At 45.2% G+C, this 24,640-nt stretch overlaps 2 protein-coding genes across 8 annotated transcripts in view; one reads left to right on the top strand and one right to left on the bottom strand.

Annotated features, from left to right (window-relative positions):
• The window catches only part of FHIP1A (FHF complex subunit HOOK interacting protein 1A), a 125,153-nt gene extending 109,444 nt beyond the window's left edge, over positions 1-15,709 (bottom strand). For 2 of the 6 annotated variants that reach the window (XM_039540017.1, XM_039540019.1), the window contains exon 1: positions 15,601-15,709. The gene's annotated coding sequence lies outside the window, so the exon portion shown is untranslated. Of the gene's footprint in view, positions 1-15,229 lie in introns of all 6 variants that reach the window. The other 4 variants (XM_039540021.1, XM_039540020.1, XM_039540016.1 and 1 more) reach the window with 2 other exon arrangements.
• A 3,447-nt stretch (positions 15,710-19,156) lies between these two features.
• LOC120405975 lies at positions 19,157-22,154 on the top strand. 2 transcript variants are annotated; one of them, XM_039540025.1, is made up of 2 exons: positions 19,157-20,928; positions 21,556-22,154. In XM_039540025.1, the coding sequence occupies exons 1-2, from the start codon at positions 20,643-20,645 to the stop codon at positions 21,903-21,905; spliced, it is 636 nt and encodes a 211-aa protein (XP_039395959.1). In that variant the 5' UTR covers positions 19,157-20,642; the 3' UTR covers positions 21,906-22,154. The 2 variants fall into 2 exon arrangements, with proteins under 2 accessions (XP_039395959.1, XP_039395960.1); XM_039540026.1 differs by having other exon boundaries at positions 19,161-20,846; positions 21,556-22,151.
• Positions 22,155-24,640: the final 2,486 nt, after the last annotated feature.

The following is a 24,640-nucleotide window of genomic DNA, read 5'->3' as shown; positions in this document are numbered from 1 at the left end:
AACCTTAACTTTTACCTTTATTATGAATCTAAATAAATGTAAATTAAGCGATATAATTGCTTAAATAAATGTATATAGAAATACTGACACATTGAATTTGATGCAAAGGCTATATTTAGTTGCCAATCAACAAGTTTTAGTGGTTACCAACACAGGAGAATCATCTCCTTTTAGGAAAATAATAAGTACAAATGCAAAACAAGATTTAAATGGATTATTTAAATCAAGGTTTCCTGCTTGCTAGTTTCAATCATGATTAAAATTGGTGATTTAAATCAATTCACCCTGCTCATTGTACCCTTACAGTGAAAGAATTTTGTTCACAAGTCATTTTACCAAGATGACTTGAGTTGCAACAGAAGTCATTTGATTGGCTTAACTACATTGCTCCCTTGAGTGTCATAGCTTAGCTGATCTAAGCTCCAGTGTGGATGTAGCTAGATCAGTGGAAGAATGCTAAAGGAGCTGGATTACCTAGCACAGAGGTCAGCAACCTTTCAGAAGTGGAGTGCCGAGTCTTCATTTATTCACTCTAATTTAAGGTTTTGCGTGCCAGTAATACATTTTAATGTTTTTAGAAGGTCTCTTTCTATAAGTCTTATAATAAATTACATGCAACAATAGTTTAGTTAAGTAAATAAGGTTTTTAAAATGTTTAAGAAGCTTCATTTAAAATTAAATTAAAATGCAGAGCCCCCTAGGCTGGTGGCCAGGACCTGGGCAGTGAGAGTGCCACTGAAAATCAGCTTGCGTGCCGCCTTTGGCATGCGTGCCTACCCCTGAGCTAGCGCAATGGAAGAAACCCTTCACTCACCGTAGCTGCAGCATTGTAGCACAGATATGGCCCCCGTATGGAAATCCTTCCAAATACACTTATAAAAATGCTAGATTATTAATCATACATCGATCTATGAAATAATTAGGTGACAAATGTAATACATCACAAATGCAATTTGTTAAACTGTCTTAATTATTTTTGTTTGTATCATAGTAAACACACCATTTCAGAAAAGCAAAGCTTTTCTCAAGGAGTGATTATGGGGGTTCTAAGGAGAAAAAGATAAAGGACATTTAAACTCTACACCATGAAGGGTTAATCATTTAAACCAGGAGCATCTAAACTTTGTTCAATGGAAAGCCAAGTTAGCAATTTTCCAGGCCCCCATCTGCTTTCATGGGCATAGGCAACCTCAGACCTCATCCGCTTAGAGAAATTTTGCAAAAACACGTCTCACCACAGCTAAGAGCAAACAACATTACCAAGTTAGGAAACTAGCACAGATTGACCTCAGGCTGTCACCAGTGTTTTAAGAACTGTGCCATCTAACCCTTCTCAGAGGGGATCTAATCGCCATGTCTGCAATTATTATTGGCAATGTTGCCAGCATTGGTAGGGCTGAGGGTGTTAGCAACAGTGGGAAATGTGCAAGCAGTACTCTCAATTTTGAGTATTATGACTATGAAATCATTCCAGTTCCTCACCATTCAAAAACATTTAAGAAACTAATGAAGTTTCTAATCCTTTATTTGAAACCACAAGGCATTCTCCCCTAAGTATGCACACACATATAAATTAATACTAACGAAAGTTAGGAATTTGCATCAAAGGAATATGCTACTCTGAACATACCTTACTGCAGTTAGAAACTGCAAGCATCAGAGCTATGCTTAGAGCTAAGCACAAAGCTATTTCTTACGCCAGTAGTTCTCAACCAGGGGTAAATGTACTCCTGGGGGTACACAGCGGTCTTCCAGGAGGTAGATCAACTCAACTAGATATTTGCCTAGTTTTACAGCAGTAAAAAACACTAGTGCAATCAGTACAAACTAAAATTTCATATGACTTGTTTATACTACTCTATATACCATACACTGAAGTACAATATTTATAGTCCAATCAATTTATTTTATAATTGTATGGTAAAAATGAGAAAGCAAGCAATTCTTCAGTAATAGTGTGCTGTGATCATTTTGCATTTTTAGGTCTGATTTTGTAAGCAAGTAGTTTAAGTGAGGTAAAACTTGGGGGGTACACAAGACAAATCAGAATCGTGAAAGGGGTACAGTGGTCTGGAAAGGTTGAGAGCCACTGTCTTACACGTTCCTGCAACGAGTGGTACAAAAGGGAACAAAGAAAGGCAATATGGGAAGAGTCACAAAAGTCACAGAGATGTGGAACCCACCGTTCCTCTTGACCCCAACCTCAAAGCACGTGAAAGCCTCTTGCACCAAATCTATACCATAGGTTCTCCAAGAGTATTTGGGTGAGTAGGAAGTCATTTAGCAGCAAAGCTGGAAACAGCTACTGTGTAAACCATGCACCTTTCTGAAAAGGTGGTCATACACACAACTGAATGTCTGGGCCCACCGACTGGGGAAGGAAGGGAGGCAACTGCCATGGGACCTGGGTGATTTAAAAGGGCCCAGAGACCCCCAGCCACCGCCACAGGGTTCAGAGGCAACACCATGGGGGGGGAGAGGGACAGGAAGGGTCAGCCGCCTGCCCTCCCGACGCCTGCTCCGGGCCCTCAACCCAGCAGCCAGCCTTGGCTGGGGAAAGGAAAAGGTGGGGCCAGAGCCTCTCCTCTTCCAGAGACGCTGCCCTGAGGCTCTAGGGACAGTGGCCAAGCGAGCCGGAGTATGCCGGGGAGGGCTCAGAGTTGGCTCCTGTCCTGGGAAGCTGAGTCTGGGCAAGGCAGGGAACGGTGACAGCGGCAGCCCTCTCCCTGCCCAGGCTCAGCTTCTGGGGACAGGAGCAGACTCTGAGCATACCGGGGAGGGCTCCGGCTCGCTAGGCCACTGTCCCTAGAAAAGCTGAGCCTGGGCTGGGTGGCCTGCTGCTGCTGCAGCCAAGCACTCTCCCAAGCAACTGCTGTGCTGAGCCGGGCAGCATCTGGGAGTGGCTCCGGAGCCTGGCTACCAGAAGAGCAGCTGAACAGACAGAGAGAGCTGGGCTGGCGCAGCAAAAGGATAGAGCCCCCCCCCGCTCAGGTAACATGGGATGGGAAGGAGGGGAGGGGAGAGTACAGGGGCCCCAGGCTGGGAGGAGTCACATGGGGGGGGGAAGTCATGGGGGGGTCCACGCATCCCCCCCTTAGCTGGTGCCCCTCCCACTAGTCACCTCTGGCAAGGCTCCTAGGCGTGCATGGGGTGGTACCGGCAACAGTGAAGGCAGCCGGGTGGGCACATGGAAGTCCTGGCTGTGCCGGAAGAGCACACCCAGCAGTGCAGCCAGCAGCATCTTGCCGGGCAGGTTAGCGCAGCACCAAGCAAAATGTCAGGTGGACTGTGTCTGTGCGAGCTGGGGGCCCATTGACTGTTCTGTCCTGGGGCCTGGAATTGCTGTCAGTGGGCCTGTGAATGTCACTCTGGGAACCATTAACTTATTCCCCAGCTGCACCTCTCTGAGAAGAGAGGGGTATTGCACAAGTAGAGGAGAAAATAATTGGCATATCTTCTAAAAGAAGCCATGTTGGCAGGTGGAGGAGGGGAAGCAAGGTGCCACAATGGTAGTGCAATTTCCTTTCCTCAATAGATCCATGTGGGATTTGGAATCCATACCCACACCTCATGCACAGACCAGTTCTAAGAAGGATATTTGTCAGAAGCTCAAAGAGATGAGCTTTACAGGGTTTCTTTGTTCCTCCTTGGATTTTTCTTAGGGGGTATGATTTGACCTTATATTATGCACCATATTTTGATGTGCAAGCATCATTTATTTGATTTACACACATGCTTAAAGAAGAAACATCACCATGTGTAGCACAATAAGTTATCCCAATATAACAAGGCATTTCAGCTCTGAAGTGTGATTATAAAAATAAACCTTCCTATTCAACATCATAGCTTGAATATGCACAGAAAGCAACCTGTTTGAGAAAGTAAACATTTCTACTGCAGTTAATGCTGTAATGCCAGCACAGCAGTGAAGAACCAAGCTGAATTTTCTTCTGCCTTGCATATCACAAACCAAAATCATCAGCCGCATTCTAGCGGCAAAATCTTTCCTACTGGTAGTAAGAAGCAAAAAAAAACAAAACAGCTTGACTGTCAGTTCCCAGGTTGAGTTTACATACCTAGTAGTTAGAAAGACATTTTTTTAATTAGCCCTGATCTACACTACAAAGTAAAGTTGATGTAGGTCCATTTGCGTTGACCTAGTTATGCACATGTCTATGCTAAAATTGGTCTCCCATCAGAGTAAGTGGCCTGGTACAGCAATGCAGTAGAACCGCCTCTCCCTACTGAGGTTGACACAGTTTCAGCATAGACACTGCATTACTTGTGAAACTCTAACCGTCCTCCAGCATCTGTCTCACAATGCCCCTATCCCTGCAATAGCAAACACTCATTTCAAAGTTCTGAAATCCACTCCCAGTGATCGCAGACACTGGAAGCCTATCCAATCTTCAAAAACCTCTGTGTGTTTTTTTAAATGCCTCTTCTTGATTGCCCACCTTGGTCAACACACCTAGCAGCTTACCTTTGTTGTGTGCCCTCCCTAACCAACAAACAATGCCAGCTACACACACACACACACACACACACACACTTCTGCCTGGAATAGGAAAGTAATATTGGATCTCCTCAGATTGTGGGGAGCAGAAGCTGTGCACACACAGCTACAAACAAGCCACAGAAATGTTGACATCTATGAGAAGATTGCCCAGGGGATTCTGGCAAAGGGGTATGACAGGGATCAGCAGCAATGCTGCATGAAAACAAAGGAACTATGCCAGGCAGACCAGAAGGCAAGGGAAAACAAGAGATCTCATCCTGCCCTGGAGACCTGCTGCTTTTACAAACAAACTGCATGCCATACTTGGCGATGACTCCGTCAGTGCCCTACATACTACTGTGGCTATCTTAGAGGAGCCCAAGATAGAGAATCCTTTGAGGAGGAAGACACAGCGGGGGACTCCAACCATGCTGCAAACCGGGAACTGTTTGAAACGCCACAGGAGTCAGTCCTGGCTGACAAGTGCAGGTGAGCCTGATGATGAAGAGGAAGGAAGCCTGGGTAAGCATGTACATGCATTAATCTTAAAATGTGAATTTTGTTTTTCCCCTTTCCTTCAGACCTCATCTCTACTTCCCCTTTACTCTGCTTTTGTTCTCCATTTAAAAATGGCACTTGGCCCATTTGCAAGTTAAGACAGGTATTGATTTTTCATTCCTTTACTGGTATGTTGTTAGAAAAGGAAAAGCTAACGTTCTAAAAAGGGTTGTGTAGCAGTCCAGTTTCACAAGCCACATTAGATCAGTATCCTGTGCTTCGACAAAGGTAGGACAGACAGAATTGGCATCTGCATTTCCTTTCTGTGGCTCATTGTGGTAGGAGAGGGGAAGCAGGAGACCATCTGCATGACTTCTCTGCCTATCAGAATTGGGATGTCTCTTTTATCCTCTTGAGAGATCTCAATGAAACTTTCACAGAAATACTCCACAATCCTCTCCCAAAGATTTCTAGAAATGGCAGCCTGGTTTCTTCCACCACAATAGCACCACAGCACTAAACAAGCTAGCAGGATACAGGCTGGAGTGGTTTCAGGACACTTGTAGCAGCTGGGTTCTCTGTGCCTCTGTCACCATCAGGAGTGAGACAGCAGCCCTCCCTCCATCCCCCAAATCACTGCCTGTTAAAATATTGCAAATATATTCACTGCCACTTCACAATACCTGTACCCAGGGAGAGGGGCCAAACTGTACAGTTACATGCAGGGGTGCTGGAACAATTTTTATAGTGGGGGTGCTGATGATGGAAACCGTGTATGGGGTGTTTGTTATTACTACTTCAAGCCAGGAGGTGTGGCAGCTACCTACAACCGAGCACTTCCCTTCCTCCCAGCCAGGTCAGACTCGCCACGGTTTGAGCTAGAGAGCGGTGCTGTAGCTAGGGGCCCCAAAGTTAAAATGTCAAAAAGCATTTCTTATTAAGGATATTTGTAGGAATAATACAAGGGAGTTTGAGACTTAGCTTTCCCTTTCCATTGTGATTATAAATCTAATGGCATCTCTCTCTCTCTTTTTTTTTTTTTTAAATCAGCAGCTTCTGGCGTGGATGCATTGAGGCGTCCCACCTAGGGGCGCTGGAACAGTGAAAAGTGGATGAGTCTGGCTCATCCATTTTTCATCACAGGCCCGGCCCCTGGCCCCTCCTCTTCTGCCTGATCACCCCCCCAGTCAGGTCGGAAGCTGGAGCCTGGCCCAGATAAGAGCTGACCAGGAAGCCCAGGCAGATGTGGGGAACCATGGACCTTCTACCTAGGGTTGCCAACTTTCTAACAGCACAAAACCGAACACCCCTTCCCTGCCCCTTCCTCACCCCTTCTCTGAGGCCCTGCCCCTGCTCGCTCCTGTGATGTGTTCAGTTACAGAGACCCCCCTTGAGGCTGTCACCTGATGTGCTGGAATTACCTCTGAGCCCATTTTCCCTGATGGCTTGGGACTCCAGAACCCTGCCTTGTTGAGCCAGACACACTAGTCTGCTGCAACACAAATCTAGGTCTGAACCACACCCCCAAAGCGGCAGGCTTTAACCAAAAACTGCTCAGCAGGTCACTTATCTCCAGCACCCAGCTCCCAATGGGATCCAAACCCCAAATAAATCTGTTTTACTCTGTATAAAGCTTATACAGGGTAAACACAAACTGACCACCCTCTATAACACTGATAGAGAGATAGGCACAGCTGTTTGCTCCCCCAGGTATTAATCACTTACTCAGGGTTAATAAAAATCACTGTTTATTAATTAAGTATAAAAAATAGGATTTAAGTGGTTTTAAGTAATAACAGACAGAACAAGTTTCAGAGTAGCAGCCAAGTTACCAAGCAAAATAAAACAAAACATACAAGTCTAAGCCTAATACAGGTAAATCTCACCCTCAGAGATGTTCCAATAAGCTTCTTTCACAGACTAGACTCCTCCTTAGTCTGGGCCCAATCCTTTCCCCTGGTGCTGTTCTTGTTAGTTACAGCTCAGGTGGTAACTAGAGGATTTCTCATGACTGGCAACCCTCTTTGTTCTGTTCCACCCCCTTTCATATCTTTGGCACAAGGCGGGAATCCTGTCTCTCTCTGGGCATAACGGGTTTGCTCAAGCAACAAACCCAAGTGTTTTAGACCATTATTGACCTACAGGTCCAAAGAACCTAGACTCAGCAGCCTTTGCAGTCCTAGGAGAACTCCAAGTTTGCTGCCTTCTACAGCTGCTTTCCCCGCCACATACACACACTACACGTAGCACCACAATATACATTTTTACCCCTAGCACTCCATGCCAAGGGGCAAAAAGTGACGTATACTAACCTGTAAAACCACAGATTGACGGGTATGTATGTAGCCACAGTGGACTGCACTGAGCTACTGTTTACAAACATTGACATACATGTTTACTGTTTACTTCCACTTCAATTTGGGATTGTAAACTGTGGTTCATCCTCAGTTTGTATGTGTTTGTTTGCACCCTAATTTTGTTAACAGCTGATGTGCACACAATAAAGCTCTATTTTTGTAGAGTCAGAGTATCTCTATTAGTTCACACCAAGCATTGTAGAACATATAGCAGGAGGCAAAGAATCAACCACATTTGTAAATGTACACCAAGTATTACAGAATTCATAGAAACATACTGAATATTATAAAATACACAAGACAAACTCTGCTTCATGAAAATCAACAGAGAACGCTACTGTTGCTGTTAAAATGCTCCTTTAAAGCCTCCCTTAGTCACATAGCTCCATGGTTGGCCCTTCTAATAGCCCTTGTCCCTGGCTGTTCAGATTCAGCAGACAGGAGCCAGTAAATTTCTCCCCTCCATTCTGGTAGCAGCTTTTCCCTATTCACTTCACAGATACTATGTAGGACACAACAAGCAGCTATAACCACTGGGATGTTTTCCCTTGATGAGATTCAATCTAGTCAGTTAACACTAGGGTGACCAGATAGCAAGTGTGAAAAAATCAGGACAGGGGGTGAGGGGTAATTGGCACCTATATAAGACAAAGCCCCAAATATTGGGACTGTCCCTATAAAATCAGGACACCTGGTCACCCTAGTTAACACAACCAGCACCCCTTCAATCTACCAAAAGCACATGCAACAGGTATTCTGTACCTGCTGAGCCAATAGTTGAATCTTTCCGGCCAGCAAATAACTGTGTGCCAGGGGAGCAAAAGGTAGGCTGAGTCTCCCAGAATATCTCGGGACATTTCAACATCTTCAATGTCAATGCACAAGTCGGAGAAGAGTGTCCCTTTTTGCAGCTTTTTAAAAAAGTCCTGTGTTTTTAAAGACGCAGTCAACATACACCTTCCCTGCCCAGCCCACATTAATATCAGTGAAGCATCCTGGTGATCCACTAGTATTTGCATAATCATAGCAAAGTAGCCCTTTCTGTTGATGTACTCTGTGGCAAGGTGGGCCAATGCCAAAATAGGGATATGTGTGCTGTCTGTCACTCTACTGCAGTTTAGGAAACCCACTGCTACAAATCTATCCACTATGTCCTGCATATAACCAAAAGTCACAGAAGCAGAAGATGACAATGGCCCCCACAGTGGATTTTCCAACTTCAAAATGACTGCCCACTGACCAACAGGAATTTGGTGTTACAAGTTTCCAGAGCGTGATCCCAACTTGCTTTTCCACAGTCAATGACACTCATTTTGGTGTCCCTGCTCTGGAGGACTGGGGTAAACTTGGCACACAAATCCAGGAACGTGGCCTTTTGCATCCAAAAGTTCTGCAGCCAATGGTAGTCATCCCAAACCTGCATTACAATCTGATCCCACGACCAATCAGTGCTCATTCCTCAGGCCCCAAAATGGTGCTGCACTGTGAGGAGCTGCTCCATGAATGCCAGGAGCAACCTGGCATTGTTTTTCACTATGACCATCAGCATCACCCATCTCTGCATCACAATTCAAATTGTAGCAGTACACCCTCGGATGTGCAAACAATGGAGAACTGTGCATTGCTAATACAAGGATGTACCAGAGAATTGTGCTTAGGCTCTGCAATCTCAGTACTTCTGTCACAGAGATGGCGGACACCGAAATGACCCCCACGAGATAGTGGGGGTTTTAAAAAATGGCATCAAGTTTATGGGATTTGCAGAATATTATGGGATGTGCAAAGTAGCATGTTGGGAACTTAACCCCTACTTTTCACAAGTCTGTTGGTGACTCACTACTGTCCCACAAAGCACTGCAAAAAAGTGTCCCAAAAGGCATTGCTCCATACTGCGGTGAGGGGCATAGTAGGATACCTCTGCAGGGTGTACCACACTTTCCATCAATGTCACATTGATGCATGCACATGCCCAAACAATATACAAACTTCAGCGGCTGTATGCTGATTTAATTTGCATCGACTGAATTTTGTAGCGTAGACATGGCCTCAAACTGAGCAAGTCTTATATGCTCACAATGAAACCCAGAACTATAATACGTGAGACCAAACGAAAAGTACACACTAGAGATGTTGATACCTCTCTATAATGATTTCCTCTAAAGCCATTATCCTCTTAAATATGCATGCATTTAAAACTATGCCCTAAAGTCTGCCTAGGAAAAAAATATATAGTTCCATTTGCAACAGTTATTCATTTTTAATACTTAAGTTGTTGCATCCTAATATAAAAACCAAAAAGTTTAGTTATTTTATTAGTTTCTGTGTTGCTTCAAGGTACACACACTAGTTCTAGAACACGGAAATGCGACATTTCGGTTTAAAATTCAGATCCCGACCCATCTCCCAGTACAGCCCTTCAAAAGTACAGCTAAAAACATGCAAGTTTGCTCTGAATTCATGCAAAACATGAAATATTATATGCTGTCACTGAAACTTCTGAGAGAATCAAAGCAGGTCCAGAGCACATAGCAATTAACACATCAGTAGCAAGCCTAATTTTCTAACACTCCCACCATGGCTTAAATTTGAAGATAGAACCCTGCATCTTATTGGGGCTTTTCAATTGCATTAAATTAATTGAGTTAACATGATTAAAAACATATACCACCTCTTGGTTATAGCTGTACTAGTATTTTTACCTAGATATGCTACAAACGTTTATGTCCTGGAACAAATGTTTGAGGAATGTCCGCTTTAGACCAGCATTTTTCAAACTTCACTGCACTGCAACCCCCTTCTGACAACAAAAATTACTACATGACCCCAGAAAGGGGGACCGAAGCCTGAGCCCGCCCCACTCCCGCCATCCCAGGCAGGGGGGCCAAAGCCAAATCCCAAGTGCTTCAGCCCGGGCAGCAGGGAGTGGGGGCTGTAAACTCAGCAAGGCCACCCAGGGCTGAAGCCGAAGCCTGAGCCCCACCATTCAGTCTAACCCCAGCCCTGACGACTCTATTAAAACAGGGTCCCGACCTGCAGTTTGAGAACCCCTGCTGTATACAATAGCTGTGTTAACTGTCAGAAGATGCCAGCTTCTCTACTCTATTTTCAGTAATACCAGCTGGAAGGATCAGTGTTTCTGAGTGCAGCTGGGTTTGATTCTGGAATAGTCCCAAGTCTTTACATTGTGCTGATTTGATTTCTAAACTTACAGTCTTCCCTGCATGGATGCTGCTGGAACAAACTAAAAAGTACTTATTTCACATTTGAAATAGTCCTGTTTGAAGAGGACTATGTTTGAACATGAACTAGGTAACTTTTAGTTCACACCAGTGTCACACAGGGCAGTCAGAGCGCAAGAGCCATAATAAGATTATCCTGGGATGAACACCAAGCCAAATGATTAGAGGTGCACATTAAATATCAGAGTATGCAGCTCAAATAAGGGGTAGCCTATATTCCACAACACCAATCAGAGCTGAAAAAAGATCATGCTATAAGACTTTCTGTGAGAATGGCTGAGGTAGTGTTTGTAGTGTAATAGTACAAGATATTCAAAGGTAAGAGCAGCAATATTTGTACAAATAAATCAAACATTTTAAGAGTTGTGTTGTACATTGAAAAGACCTCAATACTTCTCAAGTGAATAGCTTCAAAAGTTTAGCTTCCAAGGGAACAAAAAGTTAGCAAACCTGAACACTCAGGGGCATAATTAGCCTTTCCTTTGAAAGGAAAAAGCAGATACAGAATTTTAAAATTCAAATTTGGTGTGACAGACTCCTATAGAAAGGCTTGATGGCATTTTAAAAAAAAAAAAACAAATACAACCCACCGTTTTATTTTTCATAATTTGTAATTTAGCCAGGACCAAGATACAGATGCAGTGAAATCCAAAGCAGAAAATTCAGAATGTAAATAGCAAACACATAAAAGAAAAGCTATCATCAGCTTCCAAAGTCAAATCAAATTATAAACTCCCTTCTTTTTTCCATACACATCTCATCAATTTCTTTTGCTCAATAAATAGATTTAAAAAAAGCCAATAGTAGAAAATGGTTGAGCAAATCTATCCAGAAAAAGGAATGGAAAAAAATGGAAAAAGGCGTCTTAGGGTTCTGGCAACTGTGCATTGCAACCACATTCTCCACCACAGCAATGTATCAAAGGGATTGTTTTCCTTTGCAACCACTTGTACTTTGAGAGACAGACTTCAAAACTTCAGGCTCTTTCACTTTCCTCTCCTCCAGCCTTTCTCTGACCTCTACATACATGAAGCCCAACTAGCAAAGGACAAAAAAAAACAGCACATTACAGAATTAATCCCAGAAATCAGTTCCAAGCAGGCAGACCCTTGCACCTGTACACAGCTCTACTGAAGTTTATGGGACATTATGTAGAAAAATGGAATAATCTGCACAAATCCAACTGAGGGATCAGAGCCTACATCAGAAATGTTATCACCTTCCAATCCATATTTTTTCCCCACTTGTTTTACAAGTGTTATTGTAGAAAATACATTAACATCACAAGATTATAATCCAAAAAGAGCACAGAATTCTATCAAAATTTTGCAGAAATACTGAACTGATGACATAACAATATTGTTCTATTGCTTTGGCTGAGCAAACCGGTCAATTGAGAGGTGAAATAATGTCAATTGATCAACTATTATTTGACCACAGTCAAATATCAAACATTTCAGCAAGAACCTCCTGATGCACACAATGTCATGATTGTATCATGTATACTTCTATTTTTCAGAACTTAATTTTATTGTGTTTTGCATTTTCAGAATTAAAATAATTCAGTTAAGAAACTTGTTTTTTGTAAGTAGGTATAAATAAGGCTAAGCCTATGGGAAACTATAAAGTCTTATTCTTTTTTGTTACTGTTCCAATAAAATCAGTTCTTTAAGATACATGGACCATTTTTGACATTTGACAATATTTTAATCATTATTTATCTGGTCATCTGACCAATTATTTATGGACCAGTCAAATGCCCAATCTTATATTGTATACTACTACTAGGTAAGAAACACAATTTTGATATCTCCCTCTCTCTCCAAAAGCTGGAAATACTGTAGAGGCATCATCCTCAAATCCTCAGCAAGTGAGGCCCCAGTCCTGCAAACAGCTCCACTTGGGTACATGAATCACTTAAGTTAAATGGACACTCCGTGGACACAAAGGAATGGAGCACTGTGCAGGATTGGGGTCTTGCACTGGTCAACAGCAACCAACTAGGTAAAGAGCAGCACTGCTGGCTGCTGAAGAAGTCCATTCTGGCTCAGCTGGGAGGAAGATGGCTATGATTTGGAAACTTAAAGGGGCAAAATACATCAGAAATCTAGTATTTTGTAATTGTTCAAAATAGTTTCAGGAACAAACATCTGCTCCCAAATTCCCCTGTCTGTAGGGACCTATCAAATTCATGGCCATGAAATACCATGAAATCTGGTCTCTCCCCATGAAATCTGGTCTTTTGTGTGCTTTTACCCTATACTATACAGATCTCACAATGGGAGAACACTGTTTCTCAAATTGGGTGTCCTGACTCAAAAGGGCACTGCAGGGGGAGGGGGGGGGTCACCACATTATTTTAGAGAGGTTGCACTATTGCCATCCTTACTTCTGCACTGCCTTCAGAGCTGGGTGGCTGGACAGCAGTGGCTGTTGGCTGTGCTCCCAGTTCTGAGGGCACCACCCCACCAGCAGCAGCGCAGAAGTAAGGTTTACAATACTATACAAATGCCACCCTTATTTCTGCGCTGCTACCTTCAGAGCTCGACAGTCAGAGAGTGGCAGCTGCTGAGGGCCCAGCTACGCAGGCAGTAGCGCAGCAGTAAGGGTGTCAATACCATACCATGCCATCCTTATGTCTGCGCTGCTGCTGGCAGTGGCTCTGCCTTCAGAGCTGTTCTCCCGGCCAGCTGCCCCTGCTCTCCAGCTCTGAAGGCAGAGTTGCCACCAGCAGCTGCGCAGAAGTCATGGAGCAGTACCACAACCCCCCCCCCCACACACACACACAATAACCTTGTGACCCCCTCCCCCAAAACTCCTTTTTGGTTTAGGACCCCTATAGTTACAACACCCTGAAATTTCAGATTTAAATAGCTGAAATCATGAAATTTAAACTTTTTTAAATCCTCTGACTGCAAAATTGACCAAAATGGACCGCGAATTTGGTAGGGCCCTACTTATCTGTTTTAGGGGTTTTACGGTCACACTTGCTTATTTTTAAGTGTTTTCCTGCTCTTTGTTGCTGGGTGAGAGATCCATGCAAATAAGGGAAACCAAACAGAGGGAAAACATGAAAAAGACTAGAGTGCTGCCAAACGCACAAAGTTATAGAAATCATAGGCATTGATCCTGGAAGCTCTTCCATGCTGGCAGATCTTTGTGCCAGTGCAGAGCCCCATTAAAGATAATGGGCATCCACATGGACACAACAATGTACACCTGTGGAGCATGTTGCAGGGCCTGGACCTTAAGTGTCACCTGCAACAACGATTGAGAGAAGAAAAGTCACACGTTAGTATTATTTTTAACATTCTGTCAAACATTTTTTACAGTGTTCCTTTAAGAGTAGGGCAACACGGGAAATACCTTATCAGGACAGACCAATCAATTGGTCCACATTCTCAGGCATTTTAGCTCTATAAATTATTGTACTCTATGTTTCAGTCTGGAAAGAGGTGGGGATGTGGCTTACACACAGAAAGAAATGTGGAAACAGTCTACTATGGGATGTGATTAACTTGTTTAGCAATAATAATAATAATAATAATAATAAATCTGTATTACAACAACAAACAGAAAACAGCTCCCAAAGGGAGAAAACTGATTAACTGATGCAATAATCTCTTGTGTAATTTAACAAATAGTGGTATAAATGCTCTAGATGTACGAATTACATGTATAGGGTGAAAATAATCTCTGAAATAAATTAGTATTTTCTTTCTCCAGTACTAGCTATTTTGCAGGAGAATAGTCAGTACTCGATGTCTCCTCTATCAGAGAAGTTTGTGGCTAAGGCTGTGCAAGTTACACTGCTAAAGCAGGGGGATTGCATTAGAAGAGGGAAACCTTTCTTCCCTTCAACCAAAAAGATAAAGGCGCTTAAGAGGGAATTATTTCCAATGACCTATATAATGTCATCAACCCGCCGGTTGCTATTCGTAGAGGAGATCTAACTTCCTAGTGAGATAGAGTCAATGGCATAGCCCTTCCTGGGGGAAGCTAGAGAGTCGGTCCAATCGATTGGGAAATGGGACAATTATTAGCACTGAGCTCGAACAAAAGGCAGTAGAAAAACGTCCTCATGTTTCACCAGCCCGGGCTCCGTCCCTGCCCCCGGCATCGTGCACCCCAAGCGGGGGCGGACCGAGTTTGCTGACTGAAGGAGGCCGGTTTTGTTCGGCAGGGCAGGGGCTGGGCTGAGGCATCGCTCCTGTTGCCACACACAAGGTCAAAGCAGCACCGGCGCGGCCCTCCCTCCGCGCGTTGCACACGCCGCCCCAGCAGCCCCGGGCGCAGGTGACGAGCTCGCGAGCCCCGCGGCAGCGCTGGGGGCCCCCTGCGCGCAAGGGGGAGCGGGCCCGCGCTCTGGTTTAGGAGCTGCGCATCCCATTTCCGCCAGCGCGCGCGGACTAGAGCGCAGCGCCGCCTCCCTTCCCAGCTCGCGGCGGCGGAGCCCGGCCCGCGCCCTGCCCCGGGGACCCATCACAACACTCCTCGGGCCAAGTCCGGCCCCGCGCATCCCCCCGGCCCTCCCTGCCGCGCTGTGCACGGGGCCGCATCGGGCCAGCGCAGCCCCGGAGACCAGACACCCACCCCCACACGTGGGCGCCGCTCGCCAAAGTGCGTAAAGCGCCTACCTGGCTGGGGCCCCCTCGCCGCTGTGACTGGGGCCGGAGAAATCCCGGGAGCGGCCCCGGCTCGGCTCGGCAGCCGCAGGAGGAAGGGGAGATGCAGGCGGCTCAGCTGGCGCCGCGGGAGGAGCAGGAGGAGGCAGCTCCCAAGAGCAGCAGGTAAATCCCTCCTGGTTGTTAAGCAATAATCCTCCGGCGCCGGGGAGGAGCCGGCGGGGAGGGGTGGCCGCCGTCCCCTGCAGCCCCCGGGGCTTTGTTACCCCTGGGCTGGCACCTCCAACTCAGGGGGGCTCGGAGCCTTTCAATAGCCCCCACAGCAACTTGGGAACAACAATAGTTTGTGTAACTAGGAGGCCGGGGCCGAGTGCGTGACTCACCGCGAGCCCCAGACTCCCAACAGCGGGAGGAGGAGCTGGAGCCGGGGCTGCGGTGGAAGTTGTCCTACCACAACGTCCCCACCTTCTTCTGCTGCTGCGCCGCCTTCAGGCTGCCCTCGTGCAAGCCTGCCACCCTAGCATAAAAAAAATGGGCGGGTGCCGTGCCTGCTCCAGGTGTTTACTAATTGCATGGGCTCATTGAAGCGCACGGGGGAAGTTGCCGCTGAAAGAGTTTGTGGAGCTAGAAGGATGATGCTTCAATTTCAAGTGGGACCTAGGGTGAATTCTTATAAGTTTAGATCGGGGTTGGCAACCTTTCAGAAGTGGTGTGCTGAGTCTTCATTTATTCACTGGTTTCAGAGTACCAGCCGTGTTAGTCTGTATCCGCAAAAAGAACGAGGAATACTTGTGGCACCTTAGAGACTAACAAATGTATTTGAGCATAAGCTTTCGTGGGCTACAGCAGCCGAAGAAATGGGCGGTAGCCCACGAAAGCTTATGTTCAAATAAATTTGTTAGTCTCTAAGGCCTGGTCTACACTAGGGTGGGGGGTCAAACTAAGGTACGCGACTTCAGCTACGCAAATAGCGTAGCTGAAGTCGAACTACCTTAGTTCGAACTTCTTACCTGTCCAGATGCAGCGGGATCGAAGTCTGCGGCTCCCCCGTCGACTCCGCCACCGCCATTCGCGGTGGTGGAGTTCCGGAGTTGACAGGAGCGCGTTCGGAGTTCGAACTATCGAGTCTAGATTAGAAGTGATAGTTCGAACTCCGAGAAGTCAAACGCTATGCGTCGACCCGGCAGGTAAGTATAGACCTACCCTAAGGTGCCACAAGTACTCCTGTTCCATTTAGTCACTGTCATTAATTTAAGGTTTCACGTGCCAGTAATACATTTTAACGTTTTTAGGTCTCTTTCTATAAGTCTATAATATATATCTAAACTATTGTTGTATCTAAAGTAAATAAGGTTTTTAAAATGTTTAAGAAGCTTCATTTAAAATTAAATTAAAATGCAGAGCCCCCTGCACTGGTGGCCGGGACCCTGGCAGTGTGAGTGCCACTGAAAATCAGCTCGTGTGCCGCAGGTTGCTACCGCTGGTTTAGATCATAATTCATCATAAATCCATCTACCCTAGTTCTTTTCCATACCTTGGTTTTTTTAATTGTATATCAGAACCTATCTTTCTCTTATTCTTCTGAGTGAATGAAAACCAAATATTGACCTTGATATTGCATTAATTCTGTACATATGAAGCCAGTTGTCAGCAAAATTATTTATTGTATTATTCTCTGCAGCTTAAACCATTATCTCAAGTATTGGAGTGCAACTGAAAGCACATGCTTTATACAAGAGTGGAAACAAATTTAAAAATTTTATTAAAGTTAATGTTTAAAATTAAATAGACACAAGTGAAAAGGGAAGATACTGTGCATCTGGGGTCAGGCTTGAGTTATGAGGGATTACAGGTATCGGTTGCAAGGGTGAAGAGATACATAGATATCACATAACCGGCATAAACCCAGATTGGGATGCAAGAGTTTTTAAAGTGACAGTGGATAAGTGGGCTTGCGTACACCACCCATGGAACGTATAAGGAGTCCAAGTCAGTATCGTAGCGAATGAGTACATAGGTGGGGTGCGTCCCTTGGTTCGTCAGAGAAGGAAGTGGGTTATTTCCCTGGTCGGCAGTCTCAATTACTCAGTGTGGGTGGTATTGATTGTATCCTGTGATATGTTCCATATAAATGTCTCTGGACCACCTGATGGTGGCGGACACCATGAGCTGTCTCATGAGCCGGGTGTAGCGTTGACCGACTCCGCACACTCTCAGAACCGGCTCGTTGCGGGGGTTCCACGAGCCCAGGGCTCCCACGATCAGGGTGTATCTGGACCTCGTAGCTCTGGGCTCTCAGGATCTCAGCCAGAGGGGTGTACTTTGGTGCCTTCCGGGCTCGGGCCGGTGGAAGGCCAGTGACCTGTTTTCACAGAGCACCATGACATCTACCATGAGGACCTTCTTCTTTTCTGCGTCCGTCATGACGATGTCGGGTCGCAGTCTGCTGTCTGTCCCAGGGATGGCCGAGTCGAGGGTGATCTTCCCCAGGGATGGTGAGATGGCTTTCACCAGCCATCAGGACATGGGGCAGGGTCTCATTTGTGTAGTCACACTTCCGGCAGCGCTTGTCCCAGTTGCCGTGGTAGATGGCTCCGTTGGGAATGCAGTTGAGTCAGGCCCTGTGAACGAACCACCAGTTGGCAAACCTGGTGAAGCTGGCACCTCAAACACCTTGCCCTGGTCCGGTGACCCCATAGTCGTCATACCCCACTTAAGTGATGCAACAATCCACAATATTTGTCAGTAACAGAACAAACACGAGATCTCATCCTGCAGCCAGAATTCCCAGGAGTAGCTTAGTCATGTGAGTAGTCTTGTGGTGGTCTCTGCAAGTAAGGGCTTCAGAATAAGACCTATTAATTAACAGGGTAATGAGGTTTCACTGTAATTGTAGGAAAGAACACATTTTGGGGTAGGGGGAAATTAAGGCATAATAATTAGGTATGTATATTATAAATAATATCTACATTTGATAAGATGGGGGAAAACAGGTAATCATTTGTGGTGGGAGACACTAGCTGATGTTACATATAATGCTACAAATGCTTTTTTCTTAGCCTGAGGAAGCTGTTAAATCATAGAATGTTTGTACTTTTAGTTGTGTGATGCTGTTTGTCTGTGGAGAGCTGTGACAAGTAGCAATCAATGGTGTTTGCTCTCTACCTAGAGCAAACTAGATTCAGTTCTTGATGCAGAGTTCACTGGGAACTAGACACTGGTGTTTTAACTGAGATTCTTGAAAGAGAGAGCCTATGTAATGGTTGACAAGATCTCTATTTAAAGACAAATCTGTATAGTATAATATAGAAAAATAGCACGAAGAAAATACCCAGACTCCATGTCACTGATTTCTCTTCCAAGAGGCAACTAATGTGGCAGGCCCAGGACAATTGCTAACACTCAGCAGAGGGGTGACAGTATTAATGACCATTATAAATCTGAAAGAGACATTAGTCTAAGGTACTTATGTCTCAGTGAGAGAGAATTCCACCCCAAATACCTTAATATAACAGTGACAGACTACCTTCATGAGTAGTTGCCATATTTATTACACATATTACATTTTTTCCAGAAGCTGGGATTGGGTGACAGGGCATGGATCATTTGATGATAACGTGTCTGTTCATTCCCTTTGGGGCTCCTACCATTGGCCACTGTCAGAGGATAGGATACTGGGCTTGATGGACCTTTGGTCTGACCCAATATGGCCGTTCTTATGTTCTTCTTTTTCCTTTAAAAAAAATATGGCTTTAGCTGTATGAATTAGAACATCAGGATAGTGATTCCAAACCTGTGAATATAGCTTTAGCATAGATCAAAATGGGAAGAGAAGATTAAGGTAAAAACTCATTCAAATAAAAGTGCTATGTAACTAAATAAAAAGAATAAATTCAGCAAATTCCGTGAATATGGGAAGTATCCTTCCTAAAAGATCTATGCAATGAAAGATTAATTTATTCATTTAGACTTATTGCATCTATCCATAACTTCTAGATCCTTACAAAGTGTTTTAAAACCACATATATGAAATCAGTATGACAAAAAGATAGTTAAAAGGATCTCACTCCAAAAACCTTCCCCAGCCCTAAATAAAACAATTGCCCCAAAATCCCAGACCTCCACAGAACATATACACCTGCAATGTATAAAAAATTTCCTTCAAGCAAATTTTCTCTGCCACTTCCATATCTACCCCAGTCAGACCGCCTCACGTGAAAAAGACTGGGTGTATGCCCTGAAGGTTCACCAAATACAGGCTCAAATGAAACAAGGAAGGAAGCAAATTCCAGAGACCAGAACTCCTCACTAAGAATATCCTGCTGCTGTCTCCTTTTTAGACTTGGAATGGGTATTAGTTCAAGTACATCAAATACTTGCAAATGTCCTGCAAAAAGAGACTCTCAAATAGGCCAGACCATTTAGGTCATCACAGGATAGAACCAGTAACTTCAACTATACCCCAAAATGAACTGTCAGCTAGGGCATGTCACAATGCTCAGGTGTAATATTTTGTGTGAAACATCACTTCATAAACAGGCCTGTGATTTCTGTACTAGCTGCCATTTCCAGATGTTTTAAGATATAGCCCCATTACAATAATCCAAGGAAGATTATTACAATAAGATCTGTATCTTGGGGGAGGAAAAAAAGACACAACCTCCTCCTAAGTGCAAATGATAAAATGTGCTCTTAGGAACAGCTGCCATCTGAGTAATCAAGAACAGCTAGGGATCCAACAAACCCCCCAGGCTGTGAACCTTTGAAACAGTGGGCATACCCTCTCAACTAAGGATGCTAATATCCCAATTCTTCCACTTGCTTCTCCCATCCCTATAAGCATTTTTCCTGTCATTCCTGCACAGTAGCGGGAATCCCTGGGTAACTTAAGCCTGGTCTATAGTACAAAGGTAGGCCTATATAAGCTGCCCAGTGCATGTGTCTACACTGAAACTTGTCTTCCACCGATGTGAGCTCCCCATTACGCCAACATACTAATACCACTTCCCCAAGAACTGTTGAGCTATGGTTGATGTATTGTGGTTGACGCAGCACGAATGTAGACACTGCATTACCTATGTCGACCCTAATAGTCCTCCAGCAGCTTTCCCACAATACCCAACACTGACCGCTTTGGTCACAGTTGTGAACTCCACTGCCCAAGGGTCATGGAGACTGGAAGCTCTCCCTACCTTCCCCTTAAGCCCTGCATGTTTTTGAAATGCCTTTTAGTGATTGTCCATTTTGGTGAGCACACTTAGCAGCTCTCCACTGTTGCATGCAACTGCCCAGCTGACTATGCTGGCTACATGCTTGGGCCTGTGGAGAGAAGAGGCTGTGAAGGCACAACCTCGGATCGCCCACAGAAACATGGACATCTACGATTAAATTGAATGGTGGATGCAGGGATCATCAGCAGTGCTGCATGAAAGTGAAGGAACAGCAGCAGGCATATCAGAAGGCCAGGGAAGCCAACAGTCAATCCAGTGCCAAGCTGCAGACCTGGCACTTTCACAAAAAGATGCATGCCATACTTGGCGGAGATCCCACCACCACTTCACACAGCGAGGAGAAGGTGGAGGAGGAAGAGGCGAGGATGGGGGATGTGACCAAGGGATCCAACTGTGGGGTGAGTAGGGACCTGTTTGAGACTCCACCACAATCCAGTCAGTTGAGCATGTGCAAACCTGATGCAGAGGAAGGAATCTCGGGTATGTATGTAAGTTTATTTCCCATTAAAGTGATGGTGTCCTCAACTTAGCAGGACACAGCTATTGACTTTTCATTAATCTACTCATACCTGTAAAGTTTGGGGTGGTGTGGTGGGGAAGGGGATATAGACTAGTTTGTTTATGTACACAAGGATGATCTCAATGAAACTTTCATGAAAGTACTCTGCAATCCTTTCCAAAAGGTTTTTAGGGATGGCAGCCTTATTTCTTCCTCTAGGAGACTTTCCCACTCCAGTAAGTGATAACTTTGGCAGGTACTATTGCGGTAAACAAGCTAGTAGCATATGGGCCTGGGCAACTTCAACTGCGTGCCTTTGTTATCCTCAGAAGTGAGATATCAGCTAAAATCACCACCATCTGTTGAAAATGGTGCCAATATTCAGTGCCATTGCCTTATACTCCTGGTTTCATGCAACTGAGCATTTCTCTCCTCATTTCCCTTGCCCCTGGCAAGGCATACTCTCTGTGGCTGGTGCTGTGAGTCGCACCATGCACAAGTGTCAATGTCCTGTTTAAAACTTTAGGGGAGGAAGGGAGCTGTGAATCTTGACTTTCATTTTCTGTTGTGCCTATACTGACAATGCTAACTTTGTGTTTTATTTGTAGCTGCTGCTGTTGAGGCCGTGAGGGGTTCCCCCTCCATACCCGTGGAATGCCTGAGCCAGATAAGGAAGAGAAATAAGAGATTCAGGATGACATGTTCAGCAAGATCCTGCAAGCCAGTGCTGTATCAGACCCTGAACAGAGGACCTGGAGAATTAATATTGCACTGTATGGAGAAAGGCCCAGATGCCAGAGAGGGAGATGCACCAGGATATAATGGGATTTCTCTGGCAGCAAACACAGATGCTGTAGAGTCCTGTGGACCTATGGGTTCAATAATCCTGGACTCACCTCCCTTTGGTGAACTCCAGTACATGGAGAATTCCACTATAGCACACTCCACCCCCCAATAACCACTGCACAACATTCCACAGAGTATCAGGAGTCACGTTCCTACCCCTACCAGTCCACAGTAGGAGATATTAAGGACAACTACAGCTTCACCTATGAGAGCCATGGTAGCTGTATGTGTAGCTAAAATGGACATGAAGGTTCATTCTTCAAGCTCTGTTCCATACATTTATTAAGGTTTTAATGTGTTTGCTTTTAACTTGCACAAAATTTTTTGAAGTGTTTTCATAACTCAATAAAACAGTATTGTTTGGAAAATAATTCACCTTTATTAGTTCCCAACATATGCTGCAGAATGCCTGGTGGAAGTGAAAGCATCCACTTACTTGTTATTGTATGATATGACACAACTCATAGGATCAGTGACAAACACAGTGTAATAATTATAAGTGTATAGCAAGCCCCACAAAAGTAATAGGTGCAGTGACAGTGTTATATTCATAAATGCACACAAAGCACCACACACTTCCTAAGAGCCCCCAAGCTTCAGGGCCAGGTGGGGAACAGTACACCACGGTGCATTACTGTGGATCACTGTTAAAGTGCTTTTTCAAAGCTGCCCTGAGCCCTAAAGCTCTGTTTTGAGCTCTTCTGATAGCTCTTGTGGCTGGCTGTTTAAACTCAGCAGACAGCTTCTCCACCTCCACCCCAGGAGCAACTTTTCCCCCTTTTCCTTCACAGATATTATGCAGGACACAATAGGCACCTCTAACCATTGGTATATTTTTCTCACTGAGATCCAATCTTGTGAGTAAGGAACACCTGCACCCATTCAATCTAGCAATAGCACATTCAACTGTCATTCTGCAGCTGCTGAGCCAGTAGCTGAATCTTTCTTTGGTGCTGTCAAAGTGGCTGATGTATGGCTTCATGAGCCAGGGGAGTAAGTAATAGTCTGGGTCCCCCAGGAGCACTACTGGCATTTCAACACTGCTAATGGTAATCTGCTAGTCGGAAAAGAAACTCCTTGTTTGTAGCTTTCTAAACAGTTCTTTGTTCTTAAAGCTATGAGCGTCACGTACCTTTCCTGACCAGCTAACATTGATATCAGTGAAGCATCCCCAGTGATCCACCAGCGCTTGCATAACTAGAAAACTAGCGCTTTCTGTTGATGTACTCTGGGGCAAGGTGGTATGGTGCCAAAATAGGAATATGTATGCCAGCTATTGCTCCACAGCAATTTGAGTACCATGTTGCTGGAAATCCATCTATTATACCCTGCACATTGCTGAGTGTCACAGGCCTGCGTAGTAGGAGGCTATTAATGGCCCTGCACACTTCCATAACAATGGCCTGTATGGTGGATTTTCCAACTGCAAAATGATTTCCAACTAACTGGTAGCAATCTGGTGTTGCAAGCTTCCACAATGTGATTGCCACTCTCTTTGCCACTATCAGTGCAGGTCTCATTCTGGTGTTCCTGGGCTGGAGGGCTGGGGCAAGTGTGGCAGATCCAGGAATGTGGCCTTGTGCATCTGAAAGTTCTGTAGCTATTGCTCATCATCCCAACCCTGATGTATGATGTGATCCCACGAGTCAGTTCTTGTTTCTTGGGTCAAAAAGCAGCGCTCCACCATTCACGGCTGTGAACACCAACAATCTTGAATTGGTTCTCTCTATGTCCCACAGCAGTCTGCCTTCCAGGAAACTGCCATATTCCCGGCGGCTCTACTTGCAGCTCTGCTAATACCAGAGGATCAGGCGTCCTGTGCTTGCAGAGCTCATAACAATAGTTCAGAGCTGTGCTGGCTCCATGCTTCTGTTAGAGATGGCGGACAGCAACAAGTCCCATGTTGGTTTGTGGGATTTTCAAAATAAGCATGAAAATTATGAGCTAGAGATGGCATTATAGGGTGGAGAAAGTTGTGTGATGGGAACTTGACCCTGCAGTGCCAGTCACCCCTGTGTGACAAATTTCTGCTCCATTACGCATTGCCAAAACTTCCCAAAAGACAGCATCCTGGATGGTGGTGAGTTGTACACTGGGATTCCTACCGCACTGTGCATCAAAACAAGCAGTCGTGGTGAGTATGCGCGGTGCTGATGCAAGCAGCCAAGTATGCATGTGCACAAGCAATATACTAACTGCAGTGGCTTCATGCCAACATAACTTGCATAGGCAAAAGTTTGTAGGGTAGACAGGGTGTGATCCCCAGCATAAGGGGCGTGGCCAGAGTTGTTCTTCACTCCAAATATTCTTGGCTGCCTGAATGACCCTTTGAGGCTGTGAGCAGTTAGGTGTAAATTAGAGCAGTCTAAGGGTACGTCTTCACTACCCGCCGGATCGGCGGGTAGCAATCGATTTCTCGGAGTTCGATATATCGCATCTCATCTAGACGCGATATATCGAACCCCGAACGCGCTCCCGTCGACTCCGGAACTCCACCAGAGCGAGTGGCGGTAGCGGAATCGACGGGGGAGCCGCGGACGTCGATCCCGCGCCGTGAGGATGGGTAAGTAATTCGAGCTAAGGTACTTCGACTTCAGCTACGCTATTCACGTAGCTGAAGTTGCGTACCTTAGATCGAACCCCTCCCCCCAGTGTAGACCAGGCCTAAGGGCTGTTCTGTGTTACACTAGATATGTTCCCAACTAGCCTCTGAATCCAGGGGGGCTGCAGAGGTGGCATACTGCCAACTTCTTATCCCCTGTTGCACCAAGCTCCAGCTCAGAATTAGGGCCTTTATCTCCCAGGGTGCCTGGCTGTGAGTATCATCTAACTTAACTCTCACCAATT

Source organism: Mauremys reevesii, linkage group 5 (assembly GCF_016161935.1).
Source record: "Mauremys reevesii isolate NIE-2019 linkage group 5, ASM1616193v1, whole genome shotgun sequence".
In the NCBI taxonomy this organism is placed as follows: domain Eukaryota; kingdom Metazoa; phylum Chordata; order Testudines; family Geoemydidae; genus Mauremys; species Mauremys reevesii.
Note: the sequence above shows the minus strand (reverse complement) of the source record. Positions and strands in the feature narration are given on the sequence as shown.

Coding starts and splice junctions, on each gene's coding strand:
- LOC120405975 (XM_039540025.1), top strand. CDS start 20,643: ATGAAAGTGAAGGAACAGCAGCAGGCATATCAGAAGGCCAGGGAAGCC. Junction 20,929..21,555: donor TGCAGAGGAAGGAATCTCGG/GTATGTATGTAA, acceptor TTTTATTTGTAG/CTGCTGCTGTTGAGGCCGTG.